At 43.8% G+C, this 25,345-nt stretch overlaps 1 protein-coding gene and 1 long non-coding RNA gene across 2 annotated transcripts in view; both read left to right on the forward strand.

Moving 5' to 3' along the window:
- The window catches only part of LOC146008234 (NXPE family member 4-like), an 87,620-nt gene extending 65,663 nt beyond the window's left edge, over positions 1-21,957 (forward strand). Inside the window, exons 5-6 of the mRNA XM_083147311.1 lie at positions 7,746-7,964; positions 20,837-21,957. Of these exons, the coding sequence (XP_083003437.1) occupies positions 7,746-7,964; positions 20,837-21,372 (755 nt within the window). The 3' untranslated portion in view covers positions 21,373-21,957. The remainder of the gene's footprint in view (positions 1-7,745; positions 7,965-20,836) is intronic.
- Positions 14,802-16,905, forward strand: LOC146008235 (uncharacterized). Its single transcript, XR_014444483.1, has 3 exons — positions 14,802-15,251; positions 16,243-16,347; positions 16,636-16,905. It is a non-coding gene; the product is annotated as an uncharacterized LOC146008235 (long non-coding RNA).
- Positions 21,958-25,345: the final 3,388 nt, after the last annotated feature.

The following is a 25,345-nucleotide window of genomic DNA, read 5'->3' on the forward strand; positions in this document are numbered from 1 at the left end:
ATTCGCCTGCACATAGTTTAACATAGGGAAGGAAGATGACTGGCTGTGGGGATGCCAGTAGTAAGAATACCAACACTGGCATCCCAATGGATGGAATCACAACAGTAGGTATACTTACTCCCCCCCCCCCGTATCCTTAACCATCTTCCCACGTACCCTAAACACTCTGTGTAAGCTTTAACAGTCTCCATCCAGTCTGGTCTTGCCTTCTACTGTGTCATATCCCCCCTCCCCATCTACTACTTTGACCCCATGTGATGGCATGCGATGGGATGCGATTTTTGCCGTTTTAAGCATTTTGAAGAAAAAAATCGCATGCGATTTTTAACAGAAAAGCATCCAAATGCATTGAAATTAGTATCAAACATGTTCAATGGCCCCCAAATGTCATTTTTCAGGCTGTACCACCCCACTATAAACGCAAACCCGAAGCGTGGCGAGCGCAGCGAGTCCGCGAGGGGCGGCTGTACGCGTCCTACGACCTTTTCATACCCCCACTATCCACGTCGTCGTGGAGTTGAGAATAGAAAGTGTGGCAAGCGCAGCGAGCCACCGAGCCCGAAGCGTGGCGAGCGCAGCGGGCCCCGCGAGGGGACGCGGACACCTGTGAAGCCCGCGAGGGGACGCCTATACGCTTCGGGCTCGGTGGCTCGCTGCACTTGCCACACTTTCTATTCTCAACTCCATGCCGACGTGGATAGTGGGGGTATGAAAAGGTCGTAGGACGCGTACCGCCGCCCCTCGCGGGCTCGCTGCGCTCGCCACGCTTCGGGTTCGCGTTGATAGTGGGGGTGGTACAGCCTGAAAAATGACATTTGGGGGCCATTGAACATGTTTGATACTAATTTCAATGCATTTGGATGCTTTTCTGTTAAAAATCGCATGTGATCGCATGCGCTCAAATCGCATGCTATGCGACCGCATGCGATGCGATCGCATGCGATGTGATGCGATTTTTTACTATGCGATGGACATTCTGGGAGCCGTGATTGTCCACAAGTACCCAGAATGGTCATAGATAGATTTAGTAGATTGAGTAGAAGTGCCTACTGTGATTCATAATTTGATTGGTAGCTTGATTGGCCGTGCAATTGCAGGCTGTAATAGCTGGTCCGGTAACAAGTTCCGCAGGAGGTCCGGGTGTGGGTGTCTGCTGCGGGCCATATGTATGCAAATTAGACAACAATTTAAATCATAAGACCTTTATTTAGCAAAGTGTAGGTGTGCTAGTAATAACAATTAAGACTGTAGAAGTCTCTGGAGGACTTGGGGCTGTGCAGTTGCAGAGATTTATGCAACTTCAAATATGGGAAGATACTCAAATTAGACTCACAGCCAGTATACAGAATATCGGGATCTGTATGTTGAATTGCATAAGTGGATTGTCACGACTGTAGTCAGATCAGAGTTAGAAATTTACACAGGCGTAGGGGTTGACTGTTATATAGGAATTGGGGTGCCTTGAAAAGGCTACAGCGCCTTCACCAGGAGGCACCCAGGACAGTTAGAGACAGGACCACGAGGTAAAAAGCACAAGTCTTTATTAATACCACAGATGGTACAGATGGTAACTGGTGAGAATTAACTTGAATATGAACGGCAACAACTCAACAGGATTCAGTACCATAAAATGAGTATGAATAACAATAAGAGGTGCAGCGTAGGAACGCTGATGCAGTCTATAAAAGCACAGCATGCTTGGTAGTAAATGGAGCAGTGTAGCACACTGATGGAGTCCTGATTAGAGCTAACAATAAATGAAGGACTGACAATTGGTGCAGTGTGAGGACATTGAGGGAGTCTAGACAATAATAACAGTAGTGATGGTATTGGTGCAGTGTAGGAACAGTGATGGAGTCCAGGCACAAAAATAACTGTAACAATAGTGGGGTATGGTGCAGTGTAGGAAAACTGATGAAGTCCAGATAATAACACAGTCTCAGGAAATGCAATATGAAGAAACAGCAGAGTGGTACTGACCCTTGAAGACTTGTGGAAATGCCTTGGAAAGTGGGCACAGATAATAATACTGGAAATACTTGAAGAAACTTGGATGAACTCTACTGATGGTGGAACATCGATAGCGGTGATGATCACTGCTAAAACTGGAGAGCCACCAATGATGCAGGAGAATCACTGATGTTGGAAACTGTTGATGGATGTAGGAGTTGAGGAATCACCAATAATGCTGAAGAATAATTGATGGTGAATACCAGTGATGGAACATCGGTGGAGCTGAAGAATTACCGATGGTGCTTGGAAGTCACCGATGGTAAGTACGATGGTGGAGCATCGATGGAGCTGAGGAATTACCAATGGTGCTTGGAAGTCACCAATGGTTAGTACCGATGGTGCAACATTGATGGAGCCAGGAAAACTGCACACTTGGAGTACTCAGGTTCTGAAGAAGGATGGAAAGCTCTGGAGAATGGCACCTGGAAGTAGCTAAGGAGACAGAGAAAGATCATGTTGCAGGTAGCACAAGCTGATCAGTAGCACTGGCAACTTGCTTTACTTACCCAGCACCTATAAAGCAGCAGGGGAGTGGTGATGGGCTGGGCAGAGCAGAGAGCCTTACAGGATAGGCTGAGAAATACTATGTGATCAGAAAAGACATGGCTGCTCCCATGTTCAGGAAAGACAGGAAAAGCTGTTTGTACAGTACATAGACATGGCTATGATAATGGTGACAGGGGGTGACTGACAGGCAAGGATTGGTGTTTATCTGCGGCAGCTGCCACGCTGGGAGACTGCTGGATCGCTGGTACAGATGCACATTGTGAGTTCTGGATCCCTGCACTGCGGGCAGAGCACACACAGCACTGATGAAAGCATGTTCTGGTATTCAGTGCCAGTCTTGATAAACACTTGGAAGATAAATATACCTGTCTTAATATTCTGGCCGTGACACAGATGCAAGCCTAAATTCACAGGATGGCAAGGCCTCACCCCAAACCAATGTATTCAGAAACCCATTCATACAGAGGCTTGGCGTTTGTCATGGTGGCCATGGCCAGCACACTAGTGAGTGGAACACACATTGGCTTAGTCCACTTGGCTTAAGCCAGCAACAGATATAACCTAGGATAAACATTGAAGTGATAAAGTTGAATGACTCAGAAGTAATAGGATTGTGTAAGCAAATTTAGAACATAGTGTACCTGCAAAATTGCTTTCATTTTCTGTTATGGCATCTTTTAGCACACTAAGCAGTAATTTGGTCCATTAGTGGCATCTAGTGGTCAGTGGCAGTACATCACTTCATAGAGGTGTAGAGTAGATAGGGCCAGATGTACTAAGTCTTGAAAAGTGATAAAAGGGAGAGTGCTATACCACCAGCCAATCAGCTCCTAACTATTTTTTCAAACCCAGCCTGTAAAATGGCAGTTAGATGCTGATTAACTAGTGGTTTAGCACTCTCCATGTTATCACTTTTCAAGCTTAGTACATCTGGCCCTTAGTCTTTTATATATAGAGATGTATCAAGTAAATACAAGTCCGGCACTCAACTATCATATGCACAAGTTACTTGCCCAGGTGCCTTCTTGGAGGGTAGCCTCACAATAATAGAATTCCATGATTTGCTTCATCTTCAACTGGTCCCGGAGTGACGTTTCCGTTGAATTCTATATGTAGATGTATAAATATTTACATAAAATGTTTTTATTAAAGACATGCAAATTTGCAGTGTTCCATGGCAGACAATCAGGCATTAGTTAACAAAAAAAACTAAATAAAACAAGAAGCATGTGTAAAAATAGGTTGCACCCCTTATCTCAACCCTACTAGTCAGACTCATCTGTTCTTTTTAAAGTGGTGATACCCAAATCTGGGAGCCTCACCACTACCAGGTTTTAGCTGACAACCCTGTTAGGAGACCGATATCAGCACTGACAACAAAACAGATTTCATTGGGTAGCAAATGGTCTTTAATATGTAGCACAAATATACTTTTCTATAGCTGTAAAACCTTATTGAGTATATTTACCAGGGATATAGTAATATACAGTCATAGTGCTGTATGCTTTTTCAAAATGTACTGGAGACACACAAAATGGGTTACGTGACGGAATTGATTGGGACAGGAGCCATTTTGCCTTTTCTACCATTATATTAATGTGTTATTTGCTTTTTGGGTTTATTTTTATTTTTTTACAGCAACGACCTGGTTGTTCACTTGTAAAAATCACTTAATGCTAGTTGGCATGATATTTGGCATTATGTTGCTATTGCACACCAGCAGTGATCGATTGTTTCTGACCAGCAGGAAGGAAATTCATTTTCCAACATAGACCTATTCTCATGGGGAAAAAACTGGTGCTGCCATTATGATGATTGTAACTGTAAGAAGCACTTCAGCATACAACGTGTGTGCATTTATTTTTCAGATGCAAGTATTATAATTTCAAACCAAATAAAGTATTTGCCAGAGGAGTCTAGGCAAAGTTCATGCCAAACAAAACTTGGTGAAGCAGCTGCATCAGTTCAAAGTAGGAAGTGTCTTCTAACATGCTGCAGGTTTGGGTGACTCAAAACAAATTCCATACATCTTGCACTTGATTTCTGGGAACACATTCTAGTAGTAAGGGGCCAGGTCTGTACTATATGGTAGATGACCACACTCTTGGATGCATTTGTCGGCTAGAAATATACCACTTTCGTGGACTTGTGGGCAGGTGCATTGTCAAGATCAAGAAGGGCATGAGTATGAGCACCACTCTTGAAAATGGATCCTAGCAAGGCAGGCATTGGTTGGCATAATAATCCCCACTGCTGCTATAGTGTTCAGTGCTTTGACATTTCACAAGAAGTCAGTGAGTATTATTCACAACTAGACAGTCAAACAGTCAGATTGTGTTCACTTTACCTATGCACTGCACATTCAGAAATGTATTGCACACCCATCATTTTAAAATGTGGCTTTAGAACCTGGCTTTAACAATTGGTCTCTTTATGTGATGAAATAAACTGTATTCTGTGTACAAGTTATTACCAGAATAAGCAACCCACTGTAGTTCCATCACTAGCATTACAATATAAACTCCAAAATCACCAACAATACCAGTGGCGCTTAAAGGGGGGGTTTGGTTGCACAGAAGCCCCCCTGACAGGTGAAGTTTTTATTTCTGTTTGCTGCCGACCTCCAGCCGCTGCTGCTCTTGAATGCCCAGTGGCTGCTTAGTGCTAAAGAGCTCTCCATGCTTTGCAAAGCAGACGGCAAAGTACAAAAGCAGGAGCTGAGCAGTGGTGGGCACATGAAGGCAGTGGCAGTGGGATGTCAGCATTGATAGCGGCAGGCACTCTGCAGTAGAGAAAGAGGTGTCCAATTTACAGGACCTCGGCAGCATAGGGGGAAGAACTTCAGCAGTAAAAGGGGCCTGCTGCCTGTCACTTCCATGCGCCCATTTTTTTTAAAATGTGCGGCGTGTGGTCCCATACCTCCTCTGCAAAGTGGCCTACCATGCCTGGCTCTCCAGTCCATCTTAGCACTGACTGGTTACCGCACATCTGAGTTTGCGTTCCACAATATGGAGCACAATCAGGATGTAGCTGAAGACGGCAACGAGAGGGTATTCTCCATGCCCCTTCTGCTAATGGCCCTCAGAAAATCGCTGAATTACAGTAAACTCAGCTGACATAAACTCAGCAAAGCAGGGGACCATCTGGATGGGCTCACGGCTGAGGAGGGGGTGCCACCACAGTTAATGACACTCAACCACTATCATTGCCCCAGACCCATTGCTGTGTGCTTCTACACAAACAGACTTGCCTGTCAGGTGCCATGGGAGCAAATAAAGTCCCCGCTGGGTGCCCAGATTCCCCACTACCACTGAATTGCTTCCTGCCCCTCTATCTCTGTATCCTGGGGCCGGGCTGCATGAAAGCCACACTGGTGACTGGCCATGCTGACTGCAGAGAAGGATGGGACATGATGCAGGAACCTTGCGGAACACAGCTTCAACACAATCCTGAATTTGCTGATCCAGAGTAAGTCTATTGGAGGCCACTACCACCCCACCGCCTAACTCTAACCAGACACCCCAGTCCTGCATAACTCACCCCCTGCTGCACAACAGTAGTCATACAGCCCCCACACAGTATAACGCTACCATACCTCCTCCCTCTTACCATTCACCCCCCCATGCATTTTAACCCTAACCATACACACTCACACACACACCACAGCCTGACCCTAACCATACACACACACCCCACAGCCTATAACCCAAACCATACACACAACCCACAGCCTATAACCCTAACCATACACACACCCCACACCCCCTATAACCCTAACCAAGCACGCACCCCACAGCCTATAACCCAAACCATACTCACACCCCACAGCCTATAGCCCCAACCATGCACACCCCGCAGCCTATTATGTGACCACCACCCTTCCCCATGAAGCCATGCCCTAAATCTTTGACACTCACCTTTGCTGCATAGTGTTCCTTTTTCAAGTATGGGGGAGGCGGGGCAAAGCATATATTATACTGTACATACATACATTTTAGTTTTAGTGAAGCACCCTGTTAGGACTTAGGGGGTTATTCTTATTCACTTGAAAAGGCACAATCACTCTCTAATGGACAAAACCATGTGCTCTGCGGGTGGGGCTGATGTAACGGGTCCCGACAGCCGGGATCCCAACAGTTATTTACCTGACGTTGGGATCCCGACTGTTAAAACACCGACAGACGGGTTCCCGATGGCCACTGGCTATTCTCCCTCATGGGGGTCCACAAGCCCCATAGAGGGAGAACAGAATAGGTGGCGAGCCACCGTGCCCGCAGCGTGGCGAGCGCAGCGAGCCCACAAGGGGATTTGTTGCGCTTACCATGCTGTCTGAGTCAGGCCAGTCGGGATCCTGATGTTGGGCTAATGACTGTCGGGATCTTGTCTCTTGGAACCCTATACCACACCCGATGTAACATGTGCAGAGAGAGTTAAGGAGCCCATACACGGTCCGTTGTGTATGGCTCCGTTCTGTACTATGCGATGCGCGTCCCCGCGCATCGCATAGTACGGTACAAAAAGTATGTGCTGCACATACTTTTTGTACTAGGTACACATCGGATCAGATCACAGTGCATGCACACTGCATGCACTAGGGATCCGATCCGATGTGTGCTAATTAAGTATCAAACGGATCCGTTAAACGGACCGTGTATGGGCTGCATTAGATTTGGGAGTTTAATTGTTTCTGTGCAGGGTAAATACTGACTGCTTTATTTTTACACTGCAATATAGATATCAGTTTAAAGTACACCCCCCACCCAAATCTAGCTCTCTCTGCACATGTTACATCAGCCCCACCTGCAGTGCATATGGTTTTGTCCATTAGAGAGTGATTGTGCCTTTCTGAGTGAATCAGAATAACCCCCTGAAGGTGGATGTGAGTGCGGACTATCAATGGTCACAGACACACACAGACTGTATCGCACAAATCTAGAACCCCCCCATGAAAATCCTGCGTTTGCCCCAGAATACAGAATCAGTATCAGAAAGTGGAGTTTCACAAAATGTATATAGGTTTTTAGCAGTCATCATAATAATGGTCTGTAAACAAGCAAACCTAATTTGTGGGTAATAGGTGTTAAAACCAGGAGAAAAAGAATGCATTCTTAGTATAAACAGAACATTAGCTGCAAATGTCAGGTTTTTCTCTGCTATATAGAGAAAGTTAATAAATACAAATATAGAAAGGTGTTTTTAATTTGCTTTATTTTTCCTTTCCTCAGATACAACCTCTTTACAACTGCAGAAATGTAAGATTGGAATGAAGTCTCCCTTTCCAAGTGGCTTTGTGTTAAATAATAACTGGAGACCGGTATTTTGTAATATCTCCAACTTTACTAACACGGAACAAAAATACAGTTGTTTAAGTGACAAAATGATCTATATTTTAGGAGATTCTACCTTACGACAATGGTTCCATCATTTGGTAAACTCACTGAAAGGTACTTTGTTTAACAATAGCAAAATACTAGATTGTATATTTCTTTGCTTTCCTTTATTGCTATTCAAAAATAAATGTGTTGTAGCAATTTACAAAGAAAAGGGGCCCAAACACCAGTGGGTGTCACCCTCCAATCCCACAACCCGCCGGCACTGCAGTTGTGCTAATCGGATGTTCCAATCAGCAGCCAGTTGAGGGATCGGGGATATTAAGAATTTGAAATAAATCCAGATTCCTCGATACCCGCTAGGATTGGGAGATTGGGATTTTTAAACATGTCAATATCCCCGATCTTCTGGCGTGACCATTGGGGATTGCCCCAATACGCTTCTGGTGTATGGGCACCTTAACTTCTGAGAGCCCAAGATAATTGTGACTTTCCCTTTTTGCACACGAGGCATACTTTATGGTTGATAATTTACATATCAAGGGCGAAATGAAACAGCCTATGTGCTGCCTATATTCTGCTATAATTTACAATGCATAAATGACAAAGTACATTTACAGCAGCAACATCAGCCGTGATGGAGACTCATGCGCTGCACATGCTCGGGGTATTATTTGAGAAAATGCTGACAAGGCTGTGGACTGCATTTGCAGGGACAGAGCTTTCTCGCAAGCTCTGTACATGAGAAAAAACGGAGGTAGCTATGCCCTGTCAGACCACAATATGTCAAAATTAAAACAATTAAAAACTACAATTGAAAGGTCCTCTATTCAAGCAGCAGCCAAATGTGGGTACTTGCAGTGGCGGATTCAGGGGGGGGGCACCCGGGCACGTGCCCCCCTGTCATTTATTTTGTAGCTGAGGACCAGGGCTTTCCAACGAGCCCAGCCCCGTGTCTCTAGCCCCCCGGGAACCGGAGATATCGCCTGGCAAACCTGTAACGTTTTTTCCCCTTAGGATAATATGGGACCCGTCAATTCCGACCCCCACCCGGTTTCGACGGCTGCCAGTTCCCGCCCTGGCATCACAGAAGCTTGTGGTTGATTTTATTCAATTCCAAATCGCTGGGCCTTCAATATGATACCAGGCTGGTCCAAATCGGTTAATCGGTTCCAGAGATATTGCGTGTAAACCGATTTCTTTATTTTTGAAATGTAATTTCATGGCTGTTCATGTTTTTGAGGGCAGATTACTCTGGAACCAAACGTTCCAGTTTCACTGGACCAAAATCATTCAAAGCCAACTCAAAAGTTCTTCAATATAATACTTGTCTCATGTAAATGGGTCAGTTGGTTCTGAAGATATAGCCGGTTAAATGAGATAACTGGTTAAAGGGGGGAAGGGTGGTTTTCTCTCCCCCTCACACCAGAAAATGCAGGGACTAGGCTGATGTAAAAGGGGCCAACCTGGGAATGCATTTTCTGGTGTGAAAGGGGTATTATTTCAAATAGCCGGGAACTGCAGTGCTCTGAATACAGCCAGGCTCTGACACTGTCAGTGGCTATCACTTCTGCCTGGCGGCGGCTGTCCCCCATTTACCACGAGCATGTATTCCCCCTTGGCAATGAGCATGTAATCCCACATGGCAACGAGCATGGAACCTCTGGCAATGAGCATGGAACCCTTGGCAATGAGCATGTAGAGAAGCCGCACTTATGTAGCATAATTTTTAATAGGCATTATGGGGTTTGGCATAACACATAATGGACATAATGGCGTGTAATTTAACGTGTAATGGACATTATGGTGTAAATGTTTAATGCGCGCCTTTGGTGGACAATGTCCCTGTTTATGAAGTGTATTGTGAATTTTGGCTTAATCTGTGTGGCATTATGTAAATTCTGGCTCAATCCATGTGGCATTATGTGAATTTTGTCTCAATCCGTGTGGCATTAAGTGAATTTTGTCTCAATCCGTGTGGCATTATGTGAATTTTGGCTCAATCCGTGTGGCATTATGTGAATTTTGGCTCAATCCGTGTGGCGTTATGTGAATTTTGGCTCAATCCGTGTGGCATTATGTGAATTTTGGCTCAATCCGTGTGGCATTATGTGAATTTTGGCTCAATCCGTGTGGCATTATGTGAATTTTGCCTCAATCCGTGTGGCATTTTATGCATTTGGCTCAATCCGTGTGGTATTATGTGAATTTTGACACAATCCATTTGGCATTATGTAAATTTTGGCTCAGGCCATGTGGCATTATGTGAATTTTGACACAATCCATGTTACATTATTTGAATTTTGGCTCAATCCATGTGGCATTATGTCAATTTTGGCTCATTCCATTTGGCATCATGTGTAAGGGGCAAGTATAATGGGGTCTAGTATTTTGTTGCATAATGTGTAGAAGTTGTATATGGTGTTGACACGCCCCCTGTTGAGTGGCCACACACCCTTTTCTGGAGCGCGCCTTTGGCGCGCGCACAACTACATCCTTCACTTTTGTCGCCATGGTGGGACTGCGTACTTATGGGCCTATTTTTAATTCCATTCCCACCCTCTCCTGCCACTCTCTTAGCATGTACACTGGCACCACTAACACCGCCCCTCCCCCACCCAAACCCTTTTTTATCATGGTGCCCCCCCTGTCATTTTATCCTGGATCCGCCCCTGGGTACTTGTATCACATACTGCACTTAGAATAGAGATATGTCTATCCAAATTCCAACAATTCACAATTGTATAAGAAATCAATGTACGAAGACAAGCCACCACTAGGGGTCTCTATGACAAACTTATATTATTATTGCTGCTAAGGGCACTGTTACTAAACAATACGTATAAAAAAATACACTATACTGAAATAATAAATTCATTTTTAATTCTAACTGAATAAAAAATGGATAAACTAATAATATACAAATTATAAAAAAATAGCGAAATCAATCATACATAAATCAAACAAAACAACAATAAAAAGCAAGTCCCATTGGGGGTGAAGAAAGTCAATTCTCCGATAGTATTATTAGTGTTCCAACTGTATTAGTAAGCCAAATGATGGGAGAAAATGTATCTGAATAAATATTTGATTAACTGTAAGAAAGAAAAATGGAGTCTCTGCGCTATTATTTCATTCAAAATTGCACCACGGGTGAAATCACTTCACATACACAGTTTTTTTATTTTAGTTAATAGTTTATGTATATTTCTTTTTCTTAAAATATATATATATATATAAATATAAAGACAGTACAAATTTTATAGGCGGCCACCTAGAAAATCACAATATAATACATCAAACAGCAAAAAAATATATATATTTCTGTTATATATAAAAAACACATATATTTAAAAATGAGTCTTGAAATATCTGAATATATATAGGAACTAAGTTCATTTATTTATGGACAGAAAACACTTGTTTTTTTTTGCATTCACAGAGTACCGTTGACTTTTGTCTCCAGACAGTCTTTTTACTTTAAATATATTGCTGGACTTATACCATTTGTTATATATTTCTGAAAAATGTTCATCAATGGTTTTCGGGCACACAGCAGCGCGTCTCTCACCTGCGCACACTGGGGCAGATGTATTAAGCCTGGAGAAGAGATAAACTGGAGATAAAGTGGAGATAAGGTAAAAGGAGATAAAGCACCAGCCAATGAACTGTTTCAAAATGACAGTTGGCAGTTGATTGGCTGGTGCTTTATCTCCTTTTACCTTATCTCCAGTTTATCTCTTCTCCAGGCTTAATACATCTGCCCCATAGTGCGCTATGATCCCAGCCAATATGGAGTGTCCCTCCGGTGAGCGGGTTGTGGGGGGATGCCGTCAGGATGTTGAAGCAGGCGTATCATTCACCCATGCTGTTGCGGGACTGTGTCCGGACAGCTAGCGCTACTCTCACCTGCGCTGCCGTTTAACCCAGTCTCACCGGTGTTCTCCTTGCGGCTCTCTGGTGCGTGATGAAGTCGGATCTCCTCCGGTCTTTCCCCAGATGTATTTGTGCCAATGTTGATTATGCACGGGATGCGTGTAGATCCTGGAGCGATGGTGAATGATATCTGGATTGAAGTTCCAAAAAAGGTTGTTAGCTGGGTGAACCTCTAACGCGTTTCACCCTTTAGGAGGGCTTTTTCAAAGACATATTTGATATGTTTGGTTAGTGTTTGCAAGAGAAAAGGGGGTCTTTATCATACCACTGCGGGTTAGTGGTTAATAGTCTGTTAGTACATCAGAAGCAGTTCATTGTGGCATCACAGCAGCACATCAAGAAAAATCTGATTATTGATGATATGATATAGTTACCACTCCTTTTTGATTGCGGCTATGCTTGCTGCCTTTTAGAAAAACAAGCTTGGGGGTAGACAGGTAACCACCTGAATAGCAGTAGAAGTATGCGGTTCCCGGACCGGTTAATAATTCCAGTTTTGCCCTATTGAGGTCTGCACACTATGATGGCACTGCCGTCCACAAGAAAATCTGGTACCAGGAAGAAGTGAGTATCACTAACGCGTTTCTCCGCCTAACAACGATCAGCAGCTTCCCCGGAGAGGAACTTCTACTGCTATTCAGCTATTCTACTAATATCCGTATGTTTTAATAGGACCATTTTCACCAAATGTCACCAACAATCTATGCAATCCATAATTGCAAAGAAATAAAACCATAAAATAAGTTATGTGTAACAATGTGATATGACACAGGGAAAGTATTAAACACACACACTGAAATGTAATACTTTTTTACAAAAGTCTTCAAGACACCTCCTGTATAGAGAAACTAGTCTTTTGGCCCATTCTTCCACACAAACAGTCTTTAAATCTTGAAGACTCCATGGCCCTTTTTCTATGAACTCTAATCCACTCTCTCTTTCCATAGATTTAAATTGGATTCAAGTCAGGTGATTGGCTGGGCCATTCTAGCATCTTTCTTTTCTTTCTCTGAAACCAATTGAGAGTGTCCTTGGCTGTGTGTATGGGGTCATTTACTTGCTGAAATGTCCACCCTCATTTAATCTTCAGCACCCAGTGTTATATGACAGTAGACTTTTATCAAGAATGTGGAAAAACAGCCACACACCATGATATTCCCACCTCCACTTCACTGTTAGGATGGTGTTTTGAGGTGATGTGCAGTGCCATTTCTCCTACAAACATGGTGTGTATTATGACATCCAAAAAGTTAAATCTTGGTCTCATTGGACCAGACTATGGGGCAGATTTATTAAGCTTGGAGAAGAGATAAACTGGAGATAAAGCGGAGAAAAGGTAAAAGGAGATAAAGCACAGCCAATCAGCTGTGTTTGAAAAAGACAGTTGGGAGTTGATTGGCTGATACTTTATCTCATTTTACCTTTTCTCTGCGTTATCTCCAGTTTATCTCTTCTCCAAGCTTAATAAATCTGCCCCTATGGGCCTTATTCTAGTTCACTCTTTCTGACAAAATCCTTCTTAGATGGACAAAACCATGTGCACTGCAGGGGGGCAGATGTAAAATGTGCAGAGAGAATTAGATTTGGGTGAGTTATTTCGGGTGACATTCTATGGGATGAGATTTGCGTTTTTTGGCGTTAATTAGTCAACAAAATGGCGACATCGCATTTTTCCGTCAAATCGCCTATTTAATAGGATGCGCTAAGGGACTGAAATCGCATATTATGTGCGTTAATGCATGCGGACCAAAAGTGCGAGATTAATTCGCATTTATATCGCATCCAGATGTTTTCGTACAGAAAAGTATACAAATCGCTTATTTAATGTAATGCGGTTTCTCAAATCGCACTTTTTAGGTGTCTAATAATCGCACTTATTTCAGACCAGGTTTTGTTTGGCGATTTGGCCCAGAACTCATTTTGGTCAAGTGCACACATGGTTAATTTCACCACAGGTGCCCTCATTTTCACTTACAAACACCCCTACATAAACCCCAACATCATTAAGGACACCTGTGAGGGTTTGAGACATGGAGATTTTGCAGAGTGGTTTGGAGTTGCTTATCTGTGATGTGGCCCATTTGGAGGAGCTGCGCAGGAGGGAGGAAGCTGCGCGCCAGATCCAGGTAGCCCCCCGACTACTGCGTACCCCACGTATGTATCGTGCTCGGCTGTACCTGGACTCCCTCTCGGATCAACAGGTTGTGGGGATGTTTAGGCTGAACCGCATTAACCTGTTGGACTTATATGAGCAGGTGAGAGATGATTTGGACCCTTTTGGGGGAGGCAACTATGCAGTGTCTGGCCTGCACAAATTAATGTGTGCCCTCTACTATTTGGCCACAGGCTCCACTTAGTATGTGACCTCATGGGCCTTGGGGGTATCACAGGCCACTTTCTCTAAGCATTTTACTCAAGTGTTACTTGCTTTAAAGAAGTTGTGGCGCACATACATCAGATTCCCCAGTTCTGAGCAGGAGTAGCAGGACCACAAGTTGGCTTTCTATAGACTCTCAGCATTCCCTCGCGTGCTGGGAGCTATAGACTGCACACACATTGGGATTAGGGCACCGCACGTGCGGGGCCACGTCTACGTCAATAGGCGTGGGCGGCACTCCCTGAATGTGCAGGTTGTATCCAATGCTCACTTGAAAATCCTGAGTGTTGTCGCACTTTCCGGGAAACTGCCATGACGCCTATATTCTGAGACACTCAGCCCTCTGGAACAGATTTACCGACCACCAAATGCCAGAGGGCTGGCTACTAGGTAAGTACCTTTTTACATATTACCCTGTCTGTCCTTATTTGTACCTGCTCTAATGTGTGTGTTTCCTGTTTCACAAGCATATTGCTCTTCTACCAGTGTGTCCTGTTTGAAAGAAACACATACCGTCCCATATAAGGCAATAACTTCCTATCTGTGTTTTAGGTGACTCAGGATATGCTTGTGTTTCCTGGCTCATGACACCTTTGCGCACCCCGGAGGGCCCTGCACAGCACCGGTATAATGAAGCCCACATTGCAACCCGCAATGTGGTGGAGCGCACATTTGGCGTTTTGAAGAGTCGATTCCGGTGTTTGGACAGGACGTCGGGTACGCTGCTTTACCACCCTGCCAAAGTAGTGATGATCATCCAGGCTTGCTGCATGCTGCACAACATAGCCCTGTCCCAACCTGCCTATGTGGAGGAGGAACATGCAGCAGTCGTGCAGGAAGCCCAACCTACCACACCTCGGGTAGTGAGGGGTACGCAGAGGGGGAATCTGGTGCGCACACACATCATCAGCCGTTACTTTTCTGGTAAGCACATGTGCCCTGTACTCCAAAATGTACCTGTGCTGTAAGTGTACTCATTAACAAATTTGTGACCAATACCATCTGCTTCCACCCACATTTAGCCTAATACACAGAGCCCAACGGATGCAGATGGTGGTGCTGACCTATCCCTTGCTGGTATCTAGCTTGTAAGTACATTTGATACATGTATGAATGAAGTTTGCAGTCAAACATGGCTCACTGGTGCTGTGGAACTACACGTGCCAGCATGCCCTGACACACTACAACCATTACAGTCCAAACCATGAGTGTCAGAGCCTGCTGGAATATGTAGATCCACAACCTTTGCCGGCCAAGGAGTTACCCCACACTACTTTAGTGCAATCCCATTGTCATATACCATTACAATATGTTATAATTTACACAATAATTGTTTTTTATAAAAATACACAAACACAATGGTATGCGGTTAGACATTTTTACAAATCTGCATTTTTGCAGGTAACACATAACAACTGTGGGGCCATGTTACAAGATGTATTGGATTTTACAAAATTAACAAACATATATATGAGCTACCTTCTCCCAGCATCAGGCAACCCTACACCACTTCTAGAACCTGCACCAAGCCCACCACGGGTCCTAACACTCCGACGGGGTGGGGAAGTGGGGGAGCCACTTATTGGGGTGCTGGATACACTGCTGAGGGTTGATGCTGCGCCACCTCCCACATTGGCTTCCAGCTGCTGTAGTTGGGCCTGCATACCTATTAAGGCATTGGTCTGCGCTGTGCATGATTGGCTTAGTGCAGCTATACTTTGCGCCAGGCTGCCAATATGGCTATTCTGTTCCCTTACAGCAGAAGTTAAATCTGCAAAACGGGTGTCAATGCTGTTAGCAATGCGCACATGAGTGCCTACACCTACCCGTACACTACGTGCAATTTTGCGTAATTGAAGAAACGTGTCACGCATGTACCCCTGAATGTTACCTATTTGCAGGCTTTGGGAGGCCATGAATTCTATCTGTTTGTCCTTGAAATTGACCAAGGAGTTAGCTACTTGGGAAGCAGAAGCTGCTGTATGGGGTGTGTTTGTGGGTGGGGGTGGGTTGGGAGACACCCCACTTGGGGGAAGATCACTCTGTGATGAGGTCTGTATTTCTTCCTCTGCCGCAAAGGTCTCGACCGGTTCAAGAATGATGTCCATTTCGTCTAACAGCATTATTGAAGAATCGGTTTGGTTGGTCCCTAGTTGTATAGCACCTGTGGATACAGATGAAGAGGTAAGTACTGATGCATATATAGGCCAGACTGTCATCTATACTGTTTTAGAAAGGGCTTGAGATGCTGGACGCACATACCTAGGGGTGTTATGTACTTACACATGTACCCCGATACAGCATGTAACATTGACATTAATAATATGTCACATGCCTAGCTCAGATGACATTCATTTCAGTTGCAATGTAGCAGCAGGAGATGAATGTAGTGTGAGATATTGTTGATGTGACATGGGTGTGTGTACTGTATGTGTAATGGCGTGTTTTTTGTTCATTTACCTGCTTCCACAGATTCTGCAGCAACGGGCCTTCTTGTCTTGGATGCTGCAGCACTTCGGGATGGACAATCTGTACAAGGAAAGATGGGCAGCCATTATGGACCTTACAATGGATAAGCATTTACAAAAACCATGCATTCAAATGACTATAATGGACAATACTTCCTTTGGATAAGGACTGCATTATTTATTCACCACCATTTTTTTTTATTTTTTTTAACACTATTATTTGGTAAAATGATTATTAAATTAGTGGACACATGACAACTATTGGATAATCTGTGGTATGTAGTCATGGCAGGTAAACCACCAGTACACCTCTGTGTTTTTGGCCACATACATGTTAGGCTGCTAGAAAGAATGTTACAGTGTTGATCAATATGAGCAGTTGTGGAACTACAGGGCACAGCATTATGAGCAATTTGAAAGTAGGAGCAGGCAATTTCTTGTGCATGACCTTGCTGGGCTATGTAGTTCCACAGCAGCACTTTACTTAGCATAACAATACAAGTGAACATTATAGTTATAAAACATTGGCATGTATGTTTAAGATTGCATGGGGTCACACTTACCAGCTCTGGATGGCGTTTGCGGCCTATCGGTATCCGCCACGTGCATGCCAGGCAGGACCTCAGGGGGTATGATGCGCTTCAACTTCACCTCATACGAAGTGTAGCACACAGTGGTGGGGCTTCCTCCTCCAGTCTTGGTGGCCTCCTCCAACTCCATGGCCATTTTACTTTTCAACTGCCTTTTGATGTCGTTGAATCTCTTTTTTACATTGCGCACCAGGCACTTGTGCTGACTGACAGCGTTCACCGCCTGGGTGATGTCCTTCCACATAGCCCTTTTGCGCTGTGCAGTGGTCTTGTGGTGAGATTTGCCAAGTAAACGGTCAAACACTGGCATGATAGCCCGGACAAGTGCAGCATTTTCCTCATATGAAAATCTGACCTTCCGGCCACTTTTTGTGCGGCCAGCTTCCACCTCCTCCTCCTCCTCATTTTCTACTCCAGCCATCCTCCTCCATGCCAGTGTCTTCCTCCTCCTCACCTCCATCTTCCTCCACCTCTGACATGTGGCCCTCCTGCAGCTGCTGTGGGGTATGGTCAAGGTCTTGGCTATAGGATGGGGATGCCAGCGGATCCTCCACCTCCTCCTGCTGGGGCTGGACGCCCAGGGCCTGGTCTGGGGCTGGCCTTGCTGTGGCCATGCTGCCTGCCACACTGCTGGCTCTCCCACTTGGCTGGCTGCTGCCACTGCTCCCTCTGCCACTGCTCCCTCTGCCACTGCTCCCTCTGCCACTGCTTCCTCTGCCACTCCTCACTCTGCCACTGCTCCCTCTGCCACTCCTCACTCTGCCACCAACACCTCTTCCTCTACTCACACTGCCACTGCTCCTCTCCATGCTCCTTACTTCCTATCAAAGAGTGAAATGGCGCCAATGGCCCTCTATATAGGGGGTGTGATGCATAATGGAGGGGACAGAGGTGGGCCAATAGGTTGGGGGGTTCTTACTCATGCGGAGACAGTTTTGTAAATCGCACTCCGGTTGGTCCAAAGCTCGCACATGACCGGCGGAAGAAATCGCACTTTTTTGTGACTTAAAATCGCACCACTTCGCCGCAAATCGCAACACTTCGCACTTTTCAGCATCCAAAGCGCATCACATTAAATATGCGAATTATGACTGAAAAATGCGAGTTCAAAAAGGGCGAATAGCGGCGATGTGGTTATCACATCCCATAGAATGTCACCCTTAGTTTCTGTACAGGGTAAATACTGGCTGCTTTATTTTTACACTGCAATATAGATCTCACTTTGAAGTAAAACCCCACCCAAATCTGCACAAGTCACATCTGCCCAACCTGCAGTGCACATGGTTTTGTCCATCTAAGAATGATTTTTTCAGAAAGAGTGAACTAGAATAACCCCCTATATTCTCTCAACATTTCACAGGCTTGTCCAAGTGTTGTGTAGCATACTTTAAATAAGCTCCAACATGCTTTTTCTTCACTAATGGACTCTTGCGTTGTGAGTGTGCATACTGGCCGTGGCGGTTGATTGCATTACTGTACTTACTGGGTTTTTTTTAAATAATTGTACCTGCTAATTCCAGGTCTTTCTAAAGCTCTCCACAAGTGGCCCTTGGCTCTTAGACAACTCTTCTGATAATTATTTTCACTCCTCCACTGAAATGATGATATTTCCACTTTGAATAATAGCAGCAACAGTGCTCACTGGAACATTTAGAAGTTTAGAAATCCTTCTATAACATTGCCATCAGTATGTTTTGCAACAGTTCAGCAGCGGATGTCTTTTTAAAAGCTCTTTGCTGTTACCCTTAATGAGATGTTTCTTGTGTGAAACCTTGGTAATGAGACATCTTTTTGTAGGTTATCATTTAGGACTGAACCAGCTTATATTAATTTGCACTGATAAGGGGCAGGATTGCATTGTAATTACTGATAGATTTCAGCTGGTGTCTTGGCTTTCCATGACATTTTGCACCACCCTTTCTTTATGTGTTCAATAATTTTTCCCTGTGTCATTTCACATTATTACATACAGGTATAACTGAATTTATGGAATCTATGGTTTGATTTCTTTGCACGTGTGAATTGCATTGGATGTTTCTGGTTGTTGGTAAACATTTTATTACAATAGCCCCATTACAAATACTGTATGTTTACTGGAAAAAATGGTGATGTGCTTAATACTTATATTGCCCGCTGTATATCTGCAGATCAATTGATCTGAAGATATATCTCTCATCAGATTGGGCCGTGTGTTCTCCATACACTCTGCCCAATCATACATGTGACTACCCAGTTTAGCTGCCAATCAATGTTGGCTCCTTGTGCGGGTGTACGGACAGTTGGTGTATCACCTGAACCACACAGCATGAACCACCAATATATATATTTCGGGCACCTGACGTGATATCCTAAAGAAAGGTTTGAGCGCTAGGGACAGGTGTGCTGTGCCGCGTACAAATGGCTGCCTTCTGGTAGAGGGATGCCGCCCTCACTTAGGGGATATATGGAGAAAAAGGACCAGTGGGCGCCTTCTGTATGCTAAAACAATTTATTACACAAATAACACAAAAACACAGTATAAACAAACAAAATTATTGTATAAAAAACACTAATTTGCATGCATGCAAAACCTCAATAAAATTTTTTGTTAAAAAGCCATTTCACTGCATATGCATAAGGTGTAACAAATAGTTACCAGTTCCTGATTGGGTGGATAAATTGCCAGGTGTGGACAGATGTTTCAGCCTCGCACAAAGTTGCTGTGGGCAAAATTTTGTAAATCCTTCCAAATGGGATCAGGGCTTCCAGGACGGATACACACCATATGTATAGCAATATCTCCTTAATAGTACTTGGTGCTGTCTCCTCTAATCATGGAGGCATTGGTGAATTGGCCTGATGGATGTACCGAGCCAGATGCCTGGTGTTGTTAAACCCTTTCTCCGGGTGCTGCGCCAGCCGGCGGCCCAACTTTGGGCTGAGATAAACGGTACTCCACTGAGTCAGGATCAACCCAGCACTTACGTGTGCTGACGTCTGCAGCGCAGACCTCTGGTGTATACAGCGGCTGCTGGACTCAATTCCCAGCCGGCTGTTAGTGTGCACAGTAGGGACCGGGTTGCCGCGGATCAGTGTCAGTCAGGCGGCGGGCTAGTAGTGTTGATCAAGTGCCCTGCAGGTCCTCAACTGATAGTCCTCCTCTATGGACTCCTCAAGACGCGTTTCGCCGCGCTCAGGCGGCTTTGTCAATTTTCCTTAAAAAAAAGCCGCAGATGAGAGACTTTCAGGACGGCTTTGCATAGCGCTCTACTATGCAAAGCCATCCTCCCCCCTCCGTCGGTGCCGGGCAGGGGGAAAGCCACTCAGGGTGTATGCACTGAGTGGCTTTCCCCGCAGTGATGATAGTGATCATCGCTGTCCATACACGCTGGGCATAGTCGCCCAGTGTGTATGGACCTTTAGAAGTAGAAGAGTAGCCTATCTTTTCCAGCATCTTTGTCAGCACAACTAGATTGCTGGGGTTAAATAACATGCTGATTTGCAATGTGCTAGCTGATCACCATTTCCCAGAATAATTAACATGATACGAAAGATAGAATCCAAACTTAATAGATATAAATCCAGAAATCCAGACGGCTTTATAAAATTACCTCTTACTATTTTTTTTTTCAACAGAATTCAGGAAATTGAATCTGCATAGAACAGGACTGGAATCGCTGCTTTTTGCAGTACATGAGAGGAGGAATATTCAGTTACACTGGAAAAAGCACAGTCATCCTTTTGTTGCGAGTAATTATTACACAGTTAAAGACGATACCTACATGACTGAGGAGATAGATCGACTAGCGGGTGGTTCCAACTATGTTCTTGTCATCTGCTTGGGCCAGCACTTCAGACCTTTCCCAATCCAGCTCTTTATCAGGAGAGTTATAAATGTGCATAAGGCTGTGAAACGTCTCTTCTTACGGAGTCCAGAGACCAAGGTTATTATCAAAGCAGAGAACATCAGAGAGGTCAGCAGTGATGCCGAGAGATTCAGTGACTTCCATGGCTATATCCAATATCTGATTGTGAAGGATATCTTCCAAGATCTTCGTGTTGCGGTTATTGATGCCTGGGACATTACCATTGCTTACAATATAAATAATGTTCACCCACCTGAACATGTAGTGATGAACCAGGTACACATGTTCTTAACATATATTTGCTAGTTCACATAATATTTCTCTAGTTAATATTAGGTTTCCGCTACTTCAGGAGCTTGATGGAGAAGCGGAAACCTAATATTAACCAGAGGAACACGTTGAGTTATTTACTCACCACTGGAACACTTGAGCGTCTATCCAATACTGGGACCTCTATTCGGAGGAGAAATATCGGACCAGACTTCCTACTGGGAACCTTGCTCCTGTGCAGTACCCTCCTGATCCCATCTGAGAAAGTTACTTGGCTTGGCTCCACAATAGGGCTCATTTTGGAGAGGAGACCAAGACGATCGTGTTGACCCAGCCAAGAAAAATATTGATAGTCAGGCTGTTGAGCTTGGCTGCACCTGAGAAAGTTTCTTGTGCTATTACCTTGGGACTATTACCTTTTTCCTAAAGCACAACAGGATTGGATCAAGCCGTTATTTTCAGGAACTGGTAATATCTATGTGCTGCATAGAGTAATTGGAAAAGGCCCTAGTTCTGGGACAAATGCTCTAAACTAATCTAGTGGTCTTATTAGCCCCTATTGATTTTAATAATATAACATTACATTTTAATATAACTTTTTATTGTTGATAATAAATGGAGAAAACGGTCCTACTGTATATATTTTTTTCAGCCTGCCCTGGTATATCCTTGTCTCTCATATATCCATATCTGTGGGTTTACCATGCAATATGTATGGATTACGTGGTCACCCAAATTGATGTGACTCACACATATCGCGGCAACTTTGTACAGTATAAGGACACATCTGTACATGTTAGAGGTTTTATTTGGTCACACAATTCTCTCTTCCCATATGCAAATACCAGAGGTAAATTTAGGGGTCAGGCTGCCCAAAGGCATAATATTATTGGCTGCCCTGCTCTCCCTCCTTAACTACTCTCAGCATCCGTGGTCACTGGCAGTTAAACATAGCTGGAAAACTGCCCTGCAGCAGTAACAGGCAGCTCTGCAATGACATGGCAGCAACAATGTAACAATGCAAAAGACAACTCAGCATAAAATAAAATCATTGTTGTATAATCATTGATACGACATGGGTATGGTCCTGGAACACTAGTAAGTACTTTGTCTAGTGCTTTTTATGCTGCTTTCACATTGCAGAAATGGGTAATGACACGGTATTCTTAAATGGGACTTTAAAACGGGTCTGAGCCTTGAGACCTTTCACATTGCAGGTGAAAACCATTTTAAAAATCATTTAATACCATTCAAACATTCAACCCGTTTAACCCCCAAGGGACAAGTTTCAAGCCATAGAAATAGAGCTGCCAAGGTTTGGAAAGAGATTTTAGTTGCCACCTGCGCTCACTTGGAAATGCAGCTAGAAGATACACCAAGTAGGGCTACCAACCCCCAATACAGATACACGTAACAATTTACAGAGGTGGATCTCCACAGCGCTTTTCTCAGGGTAGACGGTTCTAATCCAGGTGTCCACCTGGGCGTCCCATCGTGGCAGGGACTGGGTCTATCCTTTCAAATCTGTCCCATTATTTGGATTCCCTACTCCAACCTTTGGTCCAACAAACCCCCTCTTTTCTGAAGGATACCATTTCAGTACTCCAGACTCTCCAGGAGACTGTATGGGAGGAAGGTGACATTCTAGCTACGGCAGATGTCACCTCACTATATACTATAATCAGACATGATTTGGGCCTTGCAGCCGTTGAATATTTTTTAGACCTAAAAAATACATCAAATGATGAAAAAAGATTAATCTTTGAGGGCATCTCCCTTATTCTAACAAATAATTATTTTTGGTATGAGGGGTCCTACTATCTTCAGCTCACTGGGACCGCTATGGGCACCAGGCTGGCACCTAGCTATGCCAATCTTTTCATGGCTTGGTGGGTGGCTACTTCAGTTTGGAGTGGCCACCCATATGGTGCCAGCCTGGTGTCCTGGTCCCGGTACATCGACAATGTTTTTTTCATCTGGAGGGGAGGAGAGTCCACCCTTGAAATCTTCTCTAAGTATCTCAATGAGAACAATTTGTTTATTAAACTCACCTTTGAAACCAGTAAAAGTGAGGTGCATTTTCTAGATTTGTCCATTTATATAGAGAATAATGTGATAAAAACAAAAAATTATGTTAAGAGTACAGATTGCAATTCATACATCCCGTTTGATAGCAATCATCATGCAAACTGGAAGAAGAGTGTTCCTAAGAGCCAATTCTTCCGTATACGGAGGAATTGCACAGATGTGACTATGTATAGAGAACAAGCGGAAGTAATGCAACAACAGTTCATTGCTAAAGGTTACGATCCAGTAGTAGTGAAAAGTGCTCTACAAGAAGGAGAAGAAATGAACAGAATAGATGCCTTGAAAAAGGACCCCAAAAAAATCAAAGAAAATAAGAGAGGGGTACCCTTCATCACTAAATTCAATTCTCAGCATAAAGAGATAGAATGTATAATAAAAAAACACTGGGGTATCCTTAATAGTGACCCATTGCTTGAGAAATACATAGGAACTACTCCTAATATTATTTACAGGAGATCTGAAAATATTAAAAATATGGTGGTGCGGAGTGCCATCAATACACCCGAAACTCGGAACCTGATAAAAACTAAGGGGTTCCATCGGTGTGGTACTTGTAGCATCTGTAAGGTGTGCAAGTCCACAGAAAGAAAGTGTTTGGAATACAAATCAAACCAAACAGGGAAAGTATATGAAATTAAGGACTTCGTGACCTGTGACACAAAATACTGTATTTATTTATTATGCTGCACATGTGATAAACAATATATAGGTAAAACCTCCAGGGCACTGAAAGTACGTCTGGGGGAACATGTACGCAACATTAGGAAAGGCATGGAAACTCATAGCGTGTCCTCACACTTTAAAAATGTTCATGGAAGTGATCCTCGATATATTAAATCATTTTGTGGCATCAAAGTGGTTAATTCTAACTGGAGGAGGGACGATAGAGATATCAGATTGTCCCAAACTGAAATGAAACTGATATATGACCTCAAAACCCTGATGCCAAAGGGCTTAAACACAGATTTTGAGTTGAAGTGCTTTTTGATATGATCTGCCTGTATATTTAATATTGTATATATAAATGGCCTACATGCTTTAAAGATGAAATGTTGTAATCCTCTATAGTTACTGATCCATTTTTTATCTTTCTATCTATTATGGGGGAGACAATCGGCTGTAGCATGACAGCTACCAACAGTATTTGATTCACATGATCCGCAGTGGAACGCATTCAGAGCGATTAGCTCCAGGAAGCAAGCCTGCAGCTTGCGTTCCATAGAGTCAGCACCGCGGTCTAACAGGAAGTGACACGCCGGGCGGTGACCCGCATTTGCGTTCCACCAAACGGATATGATGCACGGATTCCGGAAGTAGAGTCTTGCAGTAAGATCCCGGAAGTACCATCTATTACAGACGCCGTGCAATTAAAGAAAAAACAAGAAGAAGATCCTCTATGCGTATGAAATAGATGTCACTCTCTATATATACCTCTTATTTTATATGCACATAAGAGTAGATAGCGAATGTCTTTTTAATATTGTTAAGTATGTATGAAATTATTTGTATTTTATGCGTTTTATGAGTGTTAATGAATTTGTCAGAGCATTGATATCTGCCAGGTTTTAGATTTACCATGTTTGATACAGGCATATATACCCTGCCTGGAGCCATTTTTATTTGTACTACACCCTGAGGAAGAACATTGCTGTTCGAAACGCGTTGGTGTTTTAAAGGACTTTTATGTGGACCCTCCAACTTTCATCCAACCCTTGTGCCATCTTTGGGTTTTGTCTGTGTTGCTGCCACCTCTTATTCCAGGTGAGAGGACAGATATACAGCCGTGGGAGTGTGGGGTCCTGTGCTTGCTGATTTTTAAATAAATTTGAATTTTACCTGTGGACCTGTCATGTGAATTCTGCTGAATAAAGAAACCTTTGGATGAACATAGGGACTGTTCCCTCGGTGAGTGTCTTTCCAT

This window comes from Crinia signifera, chromosome 6 (assembly GCF_055691185.1).
Source record: "Crinia signifera chromosome 6, ASM5569118v1, whole genome shotgun sequence".
In the NCBI taxonomy this organism is placed as follows: domain Eukaryota; kingdom Metazoa; phylum Chordata; class Amphibia; order Anura; family Myobatrachidae; genus Crinia; species Crinia signifera.